The 16466-nt window shown below is 38.9% G+C and overlaps 4 protein-coding genes and 1 long non-coding RNA gene across 7 annotated transcripts in view; 3 read left to right on the top strand and 2 right to left on the bottom strand.

Moving 5' to 3' along the window:
* LOC112574545 (GTPase IMAP family member 4-like) overlaps positions 1–16466 on the top strand; it is a 283763-nt gene that overhangs the window by 229680 nt on the left and 37617 nt on the right. The window lies entirely within an intron of this gene.
* LOC112574535 (GTPase IMAP family member 4-like) overlaps positions 1–16466 on the top strand; it is a 287359-nt gene that overhangs the window by 235960 nt on the left and 34933 nt on the right. The gene's annotated exons all lie outside the window — the stretch shown is intronic.
* The window catches only part of LOC112574529 (GTPase IMAP family member 8-like), a 133175-nt gene that overhangs the window by 96471 nt on the left and 20238 nt on the right, over positions 1–16466 (bottom strand). The gene's annotated exons all lie outside the window — the stretch shown is intronic.
* Positions 1–16466, top strand: part of LOC112574528 (GTPase IMAP family member 8-like) — a 61775-nt gene that overhangs the window by 31619 nt on the left and 13690 nt on the right. The window contains exons 9-13 of the mRNA XM_025255660.1: positions 10288–10393; positions 10602–10759; positions 11055–11157; positions 11746–11912; positions 12420–12560. Coding sequence (XP_025111445.1) covers positions 10288–10393; positions 10602–10759; positions 11055–11157; positions 11746–11912; positions 12420–12560 — 675 coding nt within the window. The remainder of the gene's footprint in view (positions 1–10287; positions 10394–10601; positions 10760–11054; positions 11158–11745; positions 11913–12419; positions 12561–16466) is intronic.
* Positions 7022–9295, bottom strand: LOC112574546. Its single transcript, XR_003101455.1, has 4 exons — positions 8890–9295; positions 8297–8370; positions 7589–7744; positions 7022–7339 (listed from the first exon to the last, which is right to left on the bottom strand). It is a non-coding gene; the product is annotated as an uncharacterized LOC112574546 (long non-coding RNA).

Below are 16466 nucleotides of genomic sequence, written 5' to 3'. Positions count from 1 at the left end.
AAAATGTCCCATGGACAACCCTGAGAATACGATATAGAATATGTTGAAAAAGTGTTTGTAGAAGTGAAGTGCTTTTTATTGATGCACCTACGACACTTTGCGTGCTGAGAGCAGCATGGTGTCGATGAGTAGAGGTCGGGAAGCTGAATATGTGATTATTTCATGCTGCAAACAAGATAACTGTGTTTTCGTGCTCAAGGCTGACTTCACACGAGTTTCTGGCCACAAAGGATAAAGTGGTATCTTGGCAAACACTACTGCTCACTAGAAACTAAGCACACAAGATTAGGAGAACAGAGAAACAATCTTGAGCAGGTCACATTAATCAAGTCTACTCAACTGAACAAATAACACTAGGTCGCCCCGCCTACAACTGATTTCCGAAAAATCGGCATTACGACAGGCGAAAGTAATATATGTTATCTAAACTGTGGCAGTGATTAACTGGGTGCTGAGCTTCTCAGTTGACAGGTTCGGCCAAACTTTGAGGGTAAGAAATAATAGTTTATCTAGAAATCAAGTTTGTTGTCTAATAGTGTTGTGGTGTCTGCTTCAAAATATTTTACTTGGTGATTAATACTACTTTTTCTGCTTACTTTGAGTCCGTTTGCAGCATCAACAACTTTAACAATTATGTTCAGAGTTTAACCGAAAATGTTAACTTCATAGAAAAGTTTCTTTGCTGCACCGTAAACCATCTTGGAATTCCTTTTATTTATGCGTGCTTTTAAAATTTTAATGACTGATCTGTTCTCTGCTTAGCGAACTGCGGTTGTAGCTACAATAAGATAATAAGATGAGTTTAAGCAAATGTATACTTGAAATTACAGAGGCGTAGGAACCGGGGTAAGGGGGCGCCGCCCACTCAAAAAATGAAAAAAAATGGTTTGGAGGTAAGAACAAGAAAGTTGTTTACTATCAGCATGAAATTTGTCCCCCTTTCCCTTACGTGGAGCATCTACTGAATTAAATTATCAGTGACTGTGACAAAAGTTCGACCACTAAAAGGGGCTATGGGAGGGCTGGGGTAAATTTAATTTCAAATTTCTTGTTTTTCGGTCTATATTTGTTAAAAGTAAATGTCTTGACTTGTCTACAAATGCAGATAAAAAGATAATTGCTTAACTGGTTTTTATGCAATTACATTTTTAGTTGGACAGACAGACTCTGATGGGCATCATTCGAAGACAAAAAAGGCACAGCAATTACTCAGTACTGGTATCAAAGAAAACCCATATACCTAGTTCATCGATACTATTTGATCCTACATTTTAAAGTGAAATACTTATCAGCAGCCTACTGCATTGGAAGCATATTTAGTGAAGGATTTCTTTTTATTCCTGTGACAACCATTAACATTTATTATGCCTATCAAAATGATATAGTAATACTAATTGTTGTAGTACAGCATACTTGTATGTTTCTCACATTAGTAACAGTGCTATACTCCAAGAAAAAAGAAACAAAAAAAGACTTTTTTGTCCCACGTCTTCCATCAAGCTTATTAGCTGAAAGGTTTACAAAACTAAAGTTTCCACTTATACCAGGCAATGTACAGTTCACAGACGAGTATATTGCCACCTGTGGGCAAATGTAAAATTTCCACATCTGAGAGCAGCTAAAGACACAACAGTTTTAAAAACTGCAGCAGTCCTCTCTGGTAATACATTTCCAATCATCGGTAACCTCCGTCATAGTGGACAAAATCCTGCCGTTTGCCTCTATGTACACAAGTCTGTACCATTGTTACGTCAGTCACAGCAATAACTGTTTACCAACGGTTGTCGAAGTAAAAACATCCAACTGTTAACACAAGTTCATGCAGCCATCGTGAGTAAGCTATCAGTCTATGAAGAAATTTAATGCGTTTGTCATAACGGCCATCTTTATTGCTGTTAATCTGCTTTGACATCGTCAAACTTTGTGAGGAGAAAAGTCTTAGTGCAGCCCAGATGTTTGAAACTTTGCCGTTTGAATAGATTTATGTTACAGGTGACTCTACCGTGACCGGCCATTTTGTTTTTGTCGGCGATGACACAGTTCAGGCTTTGATAAAAAAACATTCAAACAACACCACATTGAAGACCAGTATTATCATATGCATCTGCTGAAATCTGTATTCATCCATCACAATCGTTCTTTACGTCTTTTTTTATTTTATTTTTTTTTATTTAGTTCCAATTAAAAGTAAATATGTTGTAAGCAGTCTATGTCCGACTAAATGCCAGAGGCCAACTATTGTCACAAGTTCATGTACATCTGGACGCCGCATGCCACCATTGACACATGTCCACGTTTGCTCTGTTTTACACTCCTTTGATAGGCTGACTCCTCCATTTCAATCCTACTGTCTACAGAAATGGAAGAATGGCGGGTTGTACTACTGGGCAAGACCGGAACCGGAAAGAGTTCTCTGGGAAACACACTGCTGGGTCGTCAAGCGTTTGCTCCTGTCAGGGGGTTGAAGTCCGGTACGGAAGAAAGTCAGTGGGCTGAAACTACAGTAGATGGAATTACCCTTAGTGTGAGTATATTACTCAGGAGTAGCCAGTGAAAATACTATTAAAGTGCATTGTCATATAGATATAAAGTCGTTTGCTAGTTTATTCTTTATTTCTCATGTTCCAGAAAAAAGAAATAATGCACAATGGTGTACACTGCATTACTATGATATTGGGTTGGACATGTTGAAATCTATTTTTAGTTTTAAGACCACTTCGACACATGATTAATATGTGGTTGATTTACAAAGAACGAGAAAAAGAAGGCTTCATCATTACTTTTCAAGACAATGCATTTTTGAAAAAAAAAAACTTTGACATTCTTACAAGCGATGATTGTAACAGCCATTTAGACGTTACGACGTTGTTCCTTTGGTACGTCGAGTGGTAAACCGAATTTCGCTGTAAGTCGGAACATACGTCCATATTGTGCGTAAATAACATACTGTAAGCACTTATCCTAACACAGTAATTATCCAAAAACACATATAAAATACGTTTAATAACGAAAAAAAAAAAAACCCACGAGGTTGGTGTTACGAGGTTTACTGCTCAAAACCACTGAAGTGGAAACGGCTTTATACAGTCAATGGCAGATGTGTTGTAACCACGGAACATTGTTACTCGGGGCTGACGTAACCCGAGGACTGCCTGTATCAGATTAGACTTCAATGCCAAATTCACAACAACAAAACACAAAAAAAACAACAAAAAACAAAAAAAAAAAAAAATAAAAGAGAAAGAAAGAAAAAACAAAAAAAGAAAAAGAGAAAAAGACAAAGACGAGTGTCGTGTGTCCCTTACTCCAGGGACGGGTCATGAGGTAATAGACTTACCTCGGGGCACATCGTAAGCCAGGGGGTAAGGGGTGCGTACCTGACAGGCTCTGTCGCCGTGGCTTGACGTAAGACATGGGCGGGGCGTGAGACGGGTACGAGCAAACACATTTCTCCTTCGTTGTCTGCGTCTGGCGGAATCAACGCGTCACGAGCCGATTTGGGTGAGTAATTAGAACTTTTCCTGTCGCCTTTTTACAGGCCAGTAACTAGCTGACCAGTGCGCAGATATGCAGGGTGTATGAGCGAGTGTAGCCGCGAGATCTCTGTATAGATGTATGTAGGGTGGGGAAAGACTTATGTGGTGAGTTTGTACCATGGGGGATTTTTATTTGTATTGTAATGACATGTGTCTAGCGACCGAGATTGTATTAGAGAATTTTCTCTGTGTAGATAGGGTTTTGCGTCTGTCGTAACAGAAGCTGTTAACTGAATGTTACGAGAGACACGCTTGAGGGGCCAGCCTCGGCCGAAGAGTCTGTTGTTGATGTGCATCGTTTTGTACAGGGTCGGAAGGAAGCCGGGGGGAATGTGGACAAACTGCCGTCAGTCATCGAATTGAGGACGGAGTGCTGTCGACCACCAGAGCGCGGCCAAACATGTGTGGATAATCGGCGGACTGTCGACTAAGCGCCGAAATTAAAGTCGTCGTGAGGACTGTGTGATCGCCGCAGGGCAGTAGGCGAGGGTGTGACGAGGTCACTGGACGTGGTGACGTCAGCATCGCATTGCCTCAGGCAGTGGTCAGGGAGGCGGATAAGGTTTGTTGTTATAGTGAACACTCAGTGTCGCGCCGGACCACGCGGACACCAATAGTTTGACTGGAGGGCGTATCGAAATGTTTGTGTATGCTAGGTAATGTCTTCTCATCAGTGAAGGGGCTCTCCATTTACTTTGTATGTTGATGTGATTTGATGTAGTCATTGTTTTCTTTTCCCTTTTCTTTTGGGGAGTCGTACCTGTGACCACCAGTAAACTTACTTATTGTCCCTACGTGTTTGTTTTGTGTCCACCGAGGAGTGATTGGCTTCGTTGCTCGCGTCGAGTGCCTGGAAATCGGTCCGTGTGAATGCGAGTGTGTCTGTGAGAGGGCGAGTCTTGCGACAACTAGAAGAAAAGAACATAAAGAGGAATTGACAACGACGACGACGATGACGATGATGATGATTACAATAGCAACAACTGCCTATTTTAATTTGTATTAGTAAATAGTAGACACTTGAGCTCCAAGTTTCTTTTACCGTATGTCCTTCTGATACAGGTGACAGACACACCTGGACTGTGTGACACCCATCACAGCGCGGATGAAGCTTTCCTTGAAATCGGCAAGTCTATAGCTCTGGCCTGTCCAGGGATTCACGTTGTCATCATCGCTCTTCGAGTCGATCGTCGCTTTACAAAGGTTAGCAGCCTTGACAAAAAATGTTTTGAAAACCCCAATAAGCAATGTTAGAGATGACATACTGCCTTCTTTTTGTTGTAGACGCTGTGGTCCATGACTTTATACCTGTCCAGACCAGGTGCACCAAACAGAAGTAATGATCAAAGCTCATGCGCTAACATCTGTCGGTGCATATTAAATTACCTTTTCTTTTGACCTCTGTCACAGAACTAGCCACAGGGTATTTCAAGGAAGTCTAGTTTTCTTTCCATGCTGCAGAATCATGGCGAAGGCACGTTTTTACTTAACCGGTCAATCTATGATTTCGTCTGGTTACGGTTTTACATACTGACAACATTAGTGGATTTTTCTGGTTCAATGAGTTCAAGTTTAAAATCTCTGTGCTCAGGGTGCTAATCTGTGATATAAGCTTGAGTCAGAAAGCTTGAAAAAATCTTCTTCTTAAAGGGATTGTAAAGGCAAAATAAAACTGCTTAGAATCGCGTAAAGAGTAGACTCCACTTGAATCTCGTCTATTTTCGCGTCTGTTAATATGGGAAAAGTTGAAGGTTATGTAGCATGTTGTGTTTAAGAAGGGAAATTACACAGGACTCTTTCGTTTACTTAGACGAAGTCTCCTTCTCCATCACGTGACCTTATGACATACCAAGACTGCTTACCAAGTGAAACAGAATGTTTTCTAAAATTTTTAAAACTGTGCTTTGAAAAGTTCACGTTAAAACCTAAATAAACTCACGTGACAACACCGATACGACGTCAAATCTTTGCAATGATCACAGACACTTCATGTACGTCTCTGACTGACGTCACAACAAGACTCTGACATCACAATAAGACTCCTCTGCTTGACCATCTCGGGAAGCTATCGTGGTTACTCGGCGGAAGGACACAAGGGTCGATTTCACTGGATTTTTTCAATTTTTATAAACATCGGCAACCGAAACAGTGCTAATAAGTGGTAATAAAGTGAGAAACGAATCCTTTATTTCTCCTGTATTGCTCTCGTGCTCTGTAATTGTAACTAAATATATTTTTGAAACGTTTGAACGTCGCCACAGCCTTATCACAAGCCTAGAGTATCCCTTTAAACATATGACAACAAATACCAAGACTAGATAGCATTGAAACATTTTATAAATGTTTATAAAAAGTTTACACATTATGTTTTAATAATGTTTGCACAAAATGTTCATAAAACGTAAATTATGCCCATTAAAATTACGTTTTAAAAACATTTAATTAAGAGCTTCTGGAAACGAGTTTTAAAAGTTTTATAAACGTATTTTTGTAAATGTTTTACAAATGTTTTAAGCAAAATGTGTCAATAATGTTTGCAGAAAATGTTATTTTAAAACGTTTTAATATGCCCATTAAAGTTAGGTTTTAAAAACGTTTATTTTTAAACCACACATACTCTCTGAAGTTCCACTTCAAAACCTGGTAAGAATGACATACACAGATTTTCATTTCCTTTTCATGAAAACATATTTAATGTCATTGAGTATAAACCCAGGAAACATTTACATCATACAATAACAATTTATCTTACTTGTACAACAAATGGTGACCATTTGTGATAACAATGAATCAATGATACTCAAAAAAAAAAAAAAAAAAAGAGAAAAAAGTATAGGAATTAATTAAACAGTGATAAATGAAAGCAAAGGAATTTTCTTAAATGAACAGACTTTTAAATATTTCAATTTCAAATGATTAAAGGAGAGGTGTTGGGGCCCCGTGCTCCATTGGGGTCGCAAGGAATAATTAAACTAAAATTAAATAGAACTTTAGATTTACTATAAAAAAAGAGTGAAATGCAAATGTACATTTGAATGATGCACAAAATACACAAAAATATGGTTATATCCCTCTGTAGATAACATTCAAATCTCTATCTTATACAATAGACATATTCCAATTAACCAGGCTTTTTAGTGTTACAAAATCTGTAAAGCAAAGCTGACAAGGTTCATGTACTTCTTGTAAAGAGGCTTTAAGAAAAATTTTATTTAGAACATGGATCAGTTTGTCCTATGATAACTAAGAATAGGGATATCGTGTTGGTGCTGTACTTCCCAGGAATCAGGGATGGTGCCAGGTAAGACCTTTCATGCATTTGTAAGGACCTAAGTGATCGTCATCAATGCGTTAGGTTTTCTTATGTACGGTCGGAAAGAGGTATTATTTATGAATCTTCGGTCTTCTCTATTTTCTGAGATTACATGTATTACTATTCTAGTAATAATAATCAAAGAGTTAATTTTGATGCCTATCTGCATATTTAAATAACTTAAAAAGTTTTTACCTCAGGTGCCTGGCCTTAATTGAAGATGAGGATAATAACGATGTCACAGTTTTTACTTTCAATTTCTTGGAAGTCTCTTTTTGCCAAAGCCCAACGAGGAAACGTAGCTACACAATTCTGCCATAATATTCCAGTAAATTCACAGGGCACAGAAACACAGTTGTCACTTCCTTGAAATATGCTAGCATTTAGTTTCGTTCTCTCCTCTGCTTTCTACCCCGACTCTTTCTGCTGCTGCTTTCTTCGATGATATTATCTGAAGCCTCCATGCACCCATTGTTCTTCTGTACTGCTTCTGAAGATAATAAAATGGGAAAATTGGATTTGTAATTAAGAAGGTTAATAGGTTTACAGATAAAAACAGACTAAAAGAAGTCCCACACCACACTGTGGAGCTAATGATGAAAAATGTCAATTTATATTATACAAAAATAAGCACTTCTATCAGCACCTCTCCTGTTTGGTTCAAAATATGTATATAAAACAAATCCTCTATCTGTAACTTTATAATAATAATTACTAATATTTATGCATCATCACTTACTGCATATCATGGTCTGCACCTTTGAAAGCCCCTTGAATGCACACTTTTCTCCTCTTTGGCCTTTAGTTATAAAACCTTGTCGGCCAAGATTCGCCGCATGATCCTTTTTAGACAATCCTTTGCATCCGTACCACCCACACAAGAGAGGCTTCTGATCTGCAATGCATTAGAAACAGTAAACACATCTGTCAAAAATATTCCACATGTCATAGGCAAAACAGGTGTAGTGAAAATATGCATGGCATTGATTATTTGTGCTCACAAATCACCTAGTTAAGCTTAAACCATACACAAAATGCTCAACATTTACATGCCTACAAACAAAACTCAAACCCGTAGAACCTTTTTTCTGCCAAGAGTCTGCGATATTTGGTCAAACATTTAGTGATTGTATTAGCAGGTCAGACCACATGATGTTGCTGGCCTGAGACTTGGATATGTTCTCACTGCATCCCTGCCTTACACGAATACGGAAAATAAATCAGCGGGCACCTCTTTCACAAAAAAGCTGACAATATCCCAAAGCTTTTTTAAAAAAATAAAATAGGAACAATACTTTGAAACTGTATCTAAAGACTGACCAAAACAATATTAACCAGGCTGATGCAACATCCAATCTATGAATATATATATCTATATGTGACAATGAACAAACAGTATAAATACCCCTTTGAACCCAAAATGCAAACATGCAGAGTCTAGGTATACCTGTCTGGCAGAGTTCCCTCCTTCACATGTTTTGTCACCTTACTTGGTGGCAAGTCTGCTGCCATATTTGTGTGCTGAAAAAAATAAAACCATCATTCAAGAACCCTTCCCAGAAAGGCTAACTTTTGTCGTGGGAGGGTTAAACTTTTCACTTTATTTTCATATTTAGTCTAGAGATTATGACTGCATATACTTATGTCCAACTTGTATACTCAAGAATTATGCTGAATGAAGGAAACATAGCAAGCAATTACTGTTCAGCTGACATGATTGTACTGACTGCAATTTACTTCTCTGGTATGCAATGTTATGATGCCATAGAAATAAAATGTTATTAAATAAAATCAATGAAGGATATTTTAAGAAAAATAAAACACAAACAAATAAACATCATAACCAAAAATGATTATACAATAAAAGTGGTACTGTTTCGCACTTTCTGCCATAGATAATGGTACAGCAATGAAAAACAAATGCAAGTAGTTAGTACATAACTATAGTAATGGTAGCGGTGTTAAAACACACACACAATACGAAGACATGCATGATTTAATAACAATAATAAATGCACAATTTGTAAAGCGCATACTCACACTCCATTGTTTGTATCGGATCTGTCTTTTTCTTTCGGTTCCGCCAACTCTGCTTCAACAATTTTATTTACTCCGCTTCGTCCAGTAGGACGACATGATTTGGACATCAGTTGCCTTAACGTCTTAGATTATGTACGAGCGCACTATTCAAAACGAATACTTTGTTTGACAAATCACACCTAATAAGCATACATTAAATCTGTGTTGTACTAGAACACGGTATATAAGCGTTTTACAACCCAATGTTTTTCGCAAAGCACGCTTGTCGTAAGCAGAAGAATTTCGCGCCGCGTGGAATCATGGGAGTACACGCATTAACGGGAATAGGAAATATTTAGTTACGTAGCATAGATGTTTTATAAACTGCGAATGATTTTAGAATATCAAACCTAGTAATAAGGAAATATATAACAGTGTATTTAAAATGTTTTTTGTGAGGATTGTCAGTATCTACGCCACAAAGGTACGCAAATAAAATTTTGGTGTTTTAAAAAATTTCGTCATCAGCGGGCTTATGACGCGCAGTGATAGACGTTAACTTTTACATGTTTATAAAACATTTATTTAACATTTAGGTTTTAAATGGTTTATTTTCTAACACTTTAAAAATGTTTTAAGCATGTTTCATTTTAAAATGTTTTTTGGTAAATTTTTAAAAAATGTTTCTAAAATGTTTCATATAAAACCTAAACCTTATTAAAACCATGTAAGCCATTTTTAAACGTTTTTATAATGTTTCCATGCTATCTGGGTAAGCCTGACAAGATCAGTTTTAGAAATAGCTTCACAAGGGACACTCTCTACAACCTTGTTCCTATTAATTAATTAATGATAAATATGGTAGAACATTCAAAATAACGGTTTGGGTTAGCAACACCCTCTCCAATGTACGAGCCACGTGACGTTTTGAATATAAATAAAAATGCATGTAGAGACACAACGTAGTGGCCAGCTAAGAAGAAAATTAAAAGTGACGTGTCTGACATGCGCTTGTTATAACTGTGTAAAAGTTCACTGTAAGATACGTTCTCTCAAGATCTGGGTAATCACGTCCCTTTAATACTAGAGAAACGTGCATACCACTATCACCATGACAACCATGAGGCCAGCCAAACACCATACGTCACGTTAGTACACATCGACTGCTCTGCCTCATTAACATAGAGTCCTGGGTCTTGCATTGACTGAAGTATTGACTACAGATATTCATCTACGTAAACTACTGATGTCTGTATTGTTGATGTCGTTTTGTACACTGTCTGTAGGCGTGTATCTCGGAATAGAAGTGGTATAAGTCACCCATACTCTCGGAAGTAATTACTTGCACTGGGCTTTACTCTATAACAAAGGTAAAACGTGCTCCGCAATGGATAGTTTCCGTTTGTTGTGTGTGGACAGGAGGAGTATGATGCTGTGAAGACACTACAGGCTTTGTTTGGTGAGCGTGTCCGCCGCCACCTCATGATCGTCTTCACTGGCGGCGATGAGCTTGCAGATGACATCAGTAAGTGTCTTGGTACTCAGTGGTGGTGAATACAGCTTACACATGAATTACAGGAGAAAATTTGTTAATATTATTATCATTTCCTCGTTTTTGTAATCAGCAACCTTAAACCAATCTTCTCCATTCCTTAACAGTTTTAGGTGAATTTTGATTTCATCGACGTGAAGTTTTCAACACTTTGCGTTAACTCTTTTTGTCGTATTACCAGATGGAATGCAGGAGGCTCTAAAAGAACAATTAATCACAGCTCCTGAAAATCTCAAGGAAGTTTTGTGTGATGCCGACAACCGTTACTGCATTGTGTCCAACAAAGGGACGTTTGAGACGAGACGAGAGCACGCAAAGGTCGTGTTAACTATGATGCAAGTGAGTTTATTGTATTACTCATGAACTTCATGACAGAGTAAAATATTACTTAATCTATAAATCGTTACACTTAAGATGGCTTTCTTTCTAAGGCCTCTGACATCTATTTTCTTTATTCATAAAAAAGAAATCCCTTAGAAGATCGAGAAAAACAATTTTGAAAATTTAAAACACGAAATATTCTTTTAAAACTTCATAAGAAAGAGAACAAGCTTAATAAAAAGAGCGAAAATTTTATTTAAAATCAAAATCAGACTGCTAAGAAGTAAAAATGATTTGGGTTTTTTTGTGTTAGGATGTGATGAGAATAAACAACAGGGAGTATTTCACGAACGAGATGGTTGATGAGTGCAACAGGAAAGTGCAGGAAATTATTGCTCGCCGCCAGAGAGATCACGGTCTGTCAGACAACCAGCTGTCACAGGCTATGCTTTCTCATTCCTTGTGCCTGATGGCAACATCAGCAACTCTACTTATTATTTTCATAGGCTTAAAGAGAATATTTACCTATTTTTTAAACTCTAACTTCGTAGAAACATTTCTTTGCTACACCACAAACCATTCTGGTTGTTTTATTAACGCGTGTTTGTTATCTCGGTGCTGTTATGTCCTCTTCTTATGAAACTCTGGCTGTAGCTACAATAAGTCTAAGTCATGAGCCTGCAGTTACAATGGAGAAAGAACAGAGTCAGTGGAGGTAGGGGGATAGAGCAGGAGGGGAAGTCATCAGCTCAAAAAAAAAAAAAAAAAAAAAAAAAAAAGCTATGGAGAGGAGAGTATGAACGTCGTTCACTGTCAGCATGTTTGACCTCCCCTACCCCTTCCCATTCCTCCACCCCCGAAGCCAACTATTTTTCTATGTCACTGAATTTATTTATTGGTGATTGTATGTACATCTCATGCTACAAATTAAACTTGTTCCGGCTCCTTCATTTTTACACTTCTTTGGGAGGCTCACTCCTCCGTTTTAATCCCACTGTGTACAGAAATGAAGAAATTACGCGTTGTACTACTGGGCAAGACCGCAACCGGAAAGAGTTCTCTAGGAAACACACTGCTGGGTCGTCAAGAGTTTGCTCCTGCCAAAGGACTGCTATCCGGTACGGACAAATGTCAGTGGGCTGAAGCTACAGTAGATGGAGTTACCCTTAGTGTGAGTATATTGCTCAGGAGTACCCAGTGACAATATCATCACAGTACAGTGCCATATAGATGTAAAGTTTGCTAATTTATTATTTTTCACATGCTCCAGAAAAAAATAATACACAACAGTGTAAAGAGTGTTAGTATGATATTGGATTGGACATGTTCACACCTATTTTGAGTTTTAAAACCATTTCAACTTGTAATGTGGTTGATTAAAAATGAACAGAAGTTATGACGCTTCACTAACACTTTACAAGACAATGCAAACTTTTTACAAAGCGTGGACAATCTTACAAGCGATTTGTGTAAGAGCCATCTAAAGTCTATGACTTTAAGATTAGACTGAAATGTGAAACTGGTTGATGACGAAGAAGAAAATCACAAAAAGAAAAAGGGAGAGAAAAATAAACAACAAAACGTCCTATTTTAAATTGTATTAGTAAATCGTAGACACTTGAGCTATGACCCATCGTCCAGGTTCTTTCGGTGTACATTTTATATCCTTGTGATAAAGTTGACAGACACACCTGGACTGTGTGACACTCATCGCAGCGAGGAGGACGTTCTCCTTGAAGTCGGTAAGTCCGTCGCTATGGCCTGTCCAGGACCTCACGTTGTCATCATCGTCATTCGAGTCGATCGTCGCTTTACAAAGGTTAGCAGCCTGGACTAAAACGTTTTATTATTAAATACCCAAACAGGCATCCACAACAAGTTAGAGTTCACACACTGTTTGCTCTTTGTTTTAGACGTCGTGGTTCCTGCCTTTTAAACTTTTCAGAGCAGGGTGCACCAGGCAACACACACAAAGTAACGGTCAAAGCTCGTGGGCTAACATCTCGCCTCAGGGTATACTCATGTCCTTTTTAATGTGACTTCTGTCACAAGGCTAGCTGCAGGGATATTTTATGTAACTCTAGTTTTCTTTCTCATTTATATTCTTCTTACACCTACCCATGGTGCGAAATCATCGAAAAAGCTCTTTTCTAGTCAATGAGTCAATCAGTGATGACATTATGGTCAAAGGCCGAAGTTTTGTGTCCGGAGGAAAGACAGTGGTATCGCCCGTGTGAGGGAAGGTAGGAGTACACGCGGTGCTATTTGTGTCCAGTCGTCTCAAATTACTACTGTACCTGGACAAAGGCGGGGTAGAGATCAGAGACACCGCCGAGTAGCCTGGCCATAAAACGTCTTCCTTACCCGACCATTGTACTTGCCGCAGGGTCTGAGCGATGAGGCGAAACGACTTCTATGTGAACCTACTGTCACAGGCTAAGGCAATGCAATGTCTTTCTGAGCCGAAGTACTTGGTGTTGGCGGTTAGAAGCTGAAGTGAAACGGTTTCCAACTGAACACACTGTCAGAGGGTTAGGACTGAATGTATTCTCCACCAACAAACAAAACTAGAATATACAAAGAAGAGAAGAATGAACAGCGAAAATGACACGAACAAAAACAACTGAATTTCAAACAAAATCAGTGGCTGGAGGCACTGTCATACAGATTGATACATAACAAAGCAAAATCACCAGTATAACAATGGAAGCACAGAATTTAACACTATTACTGATCCTTCAATGGATATCACAGAATAACAAACATGTAAAGTGAACAAGATAAAAATCAGCTGTAACATACGAGTAGGTCTTGCAGTTTTAGACTGGAAGGAACATGTCTATATAGACAATACATTTATCGGTGTGGAGCTGTACCGTGGTAACAGCAATTCAGTTTTGAAAGTACAAACATTGATGGTAAATTATTATCTCATTAATCAATTTGTTATTTAAATTATATTATTAATTTCCAAATCTTCATCAGAACTACTGTCTGTTTCAATTAATATATTTTCCTCATGTTCGGAATCCAATTTGTATTGCTCACGACACACATCTCCAGATATCCTCTACTAAATTATAAGTTTTCCTTTTTAAAGTGCGTTGTCCAAGCTGTCTCCGATTGTGCTGTACACTTGCTTTGTTGTAATTGGAAGTAGAGTCTCTATCAACATGTTCATTCCAGTCTAAGACAGCGAGACCCATGCGCATGTCATAGTGCATCGGGCTTTTAATATGAACACGCTTAGGCAGATACATCAGACATATATTATTAAAACTTTCAACATAAAATGTGTCCCTAGACATCACGTAGTCCTCAGGATGTTTATACAAAACATGGCCGTGTCGAAAGTCGCTCAGCAGCTTGACAGCAGCAGGATCAGTCAGCACTATTAGGGATGGTATATAGAGCGATTGCCTGCAAGGTGAGGCTAGGTTACACTTGTCATGGATGTTTTGGAAATGTGTAATACATCCATCCAACAAGTGCCTAAGTCTCACAGGGTCGCCATCGCAATGATCTATACACCAGTACACATGATCTCTGACCGCTGCTGTCTTGTCGCTGAGCTGAGGATGCCACGTCTTGCCGATGTTGACTCTACTACCTTGCGCCAGTTTTTTCATCCCAGCTTTGATACTCTTAGCGACGTGCCACCTCTCGTTGATGTTTCTAACACCTTTATTTTTTACTAACTTATTTATTGTCACGTTACGATCGTGAACGTGTTCTTGAATTCTAACGCCTGACTCATTCATACTTGCATACATCCTCTCGCATCCCACTGCCTCGTGCCGCTGGGTGCACACCTCATCCTCTTTGGTGATATGCTGGAGGTTTACAACCTTGTGAGTCGACAGTCCTAAAGTAACATGATCAGTGTGATACGAATTTTTCCGGCATGCGTGCCTTGCATCTGTCATCACACTGATCCCGTCGGCCACAGGAGTCTGTTCTGCTGCAAGTGCAGCTGCGACGGACTGGCGCTTCAAGACGTCAACGACTGCAGAAAACCGTGGAAGCCGTTTTCTCAAAAATGCATCATTCACATGTCCCAAATTGGCAAAATTAGAAAATTTTTTATATTGAATGGGGATGATCCCCGACGTAATGTACGCAAGGTACATTCTTTCGTTAGCAAAATAACTGTCACCTAGTGGGGACGACGAGCTCCAGACGATAGTATGTCTGTTGGCACAGCCCAAAGTGATGGTCAGCACATGCCCATCCATTGTTGAATTATTCACTTCGAGCGAAGACGGGCACGATACTGAATGTGCATGAACTTGATCAATAATATCCTTCACCTTGTCGTGCTCACCAACAAACAAACATGGAATTGCTGAGGATGTTTGTTCTTGCATGGGTACATTACCACTATCTTGACTGCAGGGAAACTCAGGACTTTCACCGCTCAAGAAATTATCCAGTAGAGAGGACACAAAAGCAGACCGGGACTTACATCCCGATTTTTTTTAGCCCAAGTTCAAACTTATCATTAAATATTTTTCTTGCTTCTTCGTCATCAAAAAACAAGCGTATATCTTTTGTTACAACATTATACTCGTAGGTTTTAACAGTGCCGTCCGCCAAAGTTCTCTTACTGCGTTTCTTTAGTGGCGTTGGGTTTTTCTCCATTGTAAACACTGTTTGGTAAATCCAAGATCCTTTAAAATATGTTAAAATAGTCCTTGAACTAACAGTTATTTTTACCAGTGGGCCTGATGTTTTTTCACGTAAAAATCAGCGCCGACTCACACGGAGAAAAGTCAGTTTTCTGAGTGGATTTTGATCACTTTCTTGGTTTGCGTCCCTATTCCCCCAAGTTTTCTGTCTGAGGCGTAATGGTTTGCAACTGAAACTCGTTTAATTTATTTGTACAGTTTCAAACACCTTCGATCCCCCTTCATCTCATGATTTACGTAACATTCAGATTCCACTGAAAGTCACTGAGCTGAGGGCGCCAGGTCTTGCAGAGGTTCGCTTTTCTACCTTGCGCCAGTTTTTGTTTTTTTTTTATCCCAACTTTTATACTTTTATCAACGTGCCACCTCTCGTTGACGTTCCTTACAACTTCAGTTCTCACTAACTTATTAATTGCCAGGTTACGGTCGAGAACTTCCTCTTGAATGATGGCATCTGAGGCATTCATACTTTCATACATCCTCTATCACCCACCATCAGGTGCTCCTGGGTGCACATGTCATCCTCCGTTAGGACAACCAAAGATGATCAACACATGTCCACCCATTTTTGAAATCTTCACTTTGAGCCAAGAGGTGCACGAGACTGAATGTGTATGCACGTGACAGACAATGTTATTCACCTTGTCGTACTCACCAACAGACAAACATGGACCGTGGGGCCGCTGTTGTAGATGGTGAATGGGCTCTGTGTTACAGGTGTGAATTGTTGCCTATTTGTAAAGGTACGAACATTGCACTCAAAACAGATGTATTTTATGTCAGTCACCAGGGGAAAATATTGAATATTATCATCCCTTATCAGTGAAGAAAGATATAGAGAGATATAAACAGATAGACGAAAGCATTCAAAATAAAGTTTTAAAATGCGGTTGTCTTTGTGTTTGTGTCATTTCCACTGTTCATCGCTTTCTCCCTTATTTTTATTTGATGGAGAATACATTCAATTGTCGGTCCTAACCCTGACAGTATGTTCAGTTGCAAACCGTTTCACTCCACCTTTCTAACCGCCAACACCA

The sequence above is a fragment of the Pomacea canaliculata genome, linkage group LG10, assembly GCF_003073045.1.
Source record: "Pomacea canaliculata isolate SZHN2017 linkage group LG10, ASM307304v1, whole genome shotgun sequence".
Classification (NCBI taxonomy): Eukaryota; Metazoa; Mollusca; class Gastropoda; order Architaenioglossa; family Ampullariidae; genus Pomacea; species Pomacea canaliculata.
This window is presented reverse-complemented; position numbering and strand designations above follow the sequence as displayed.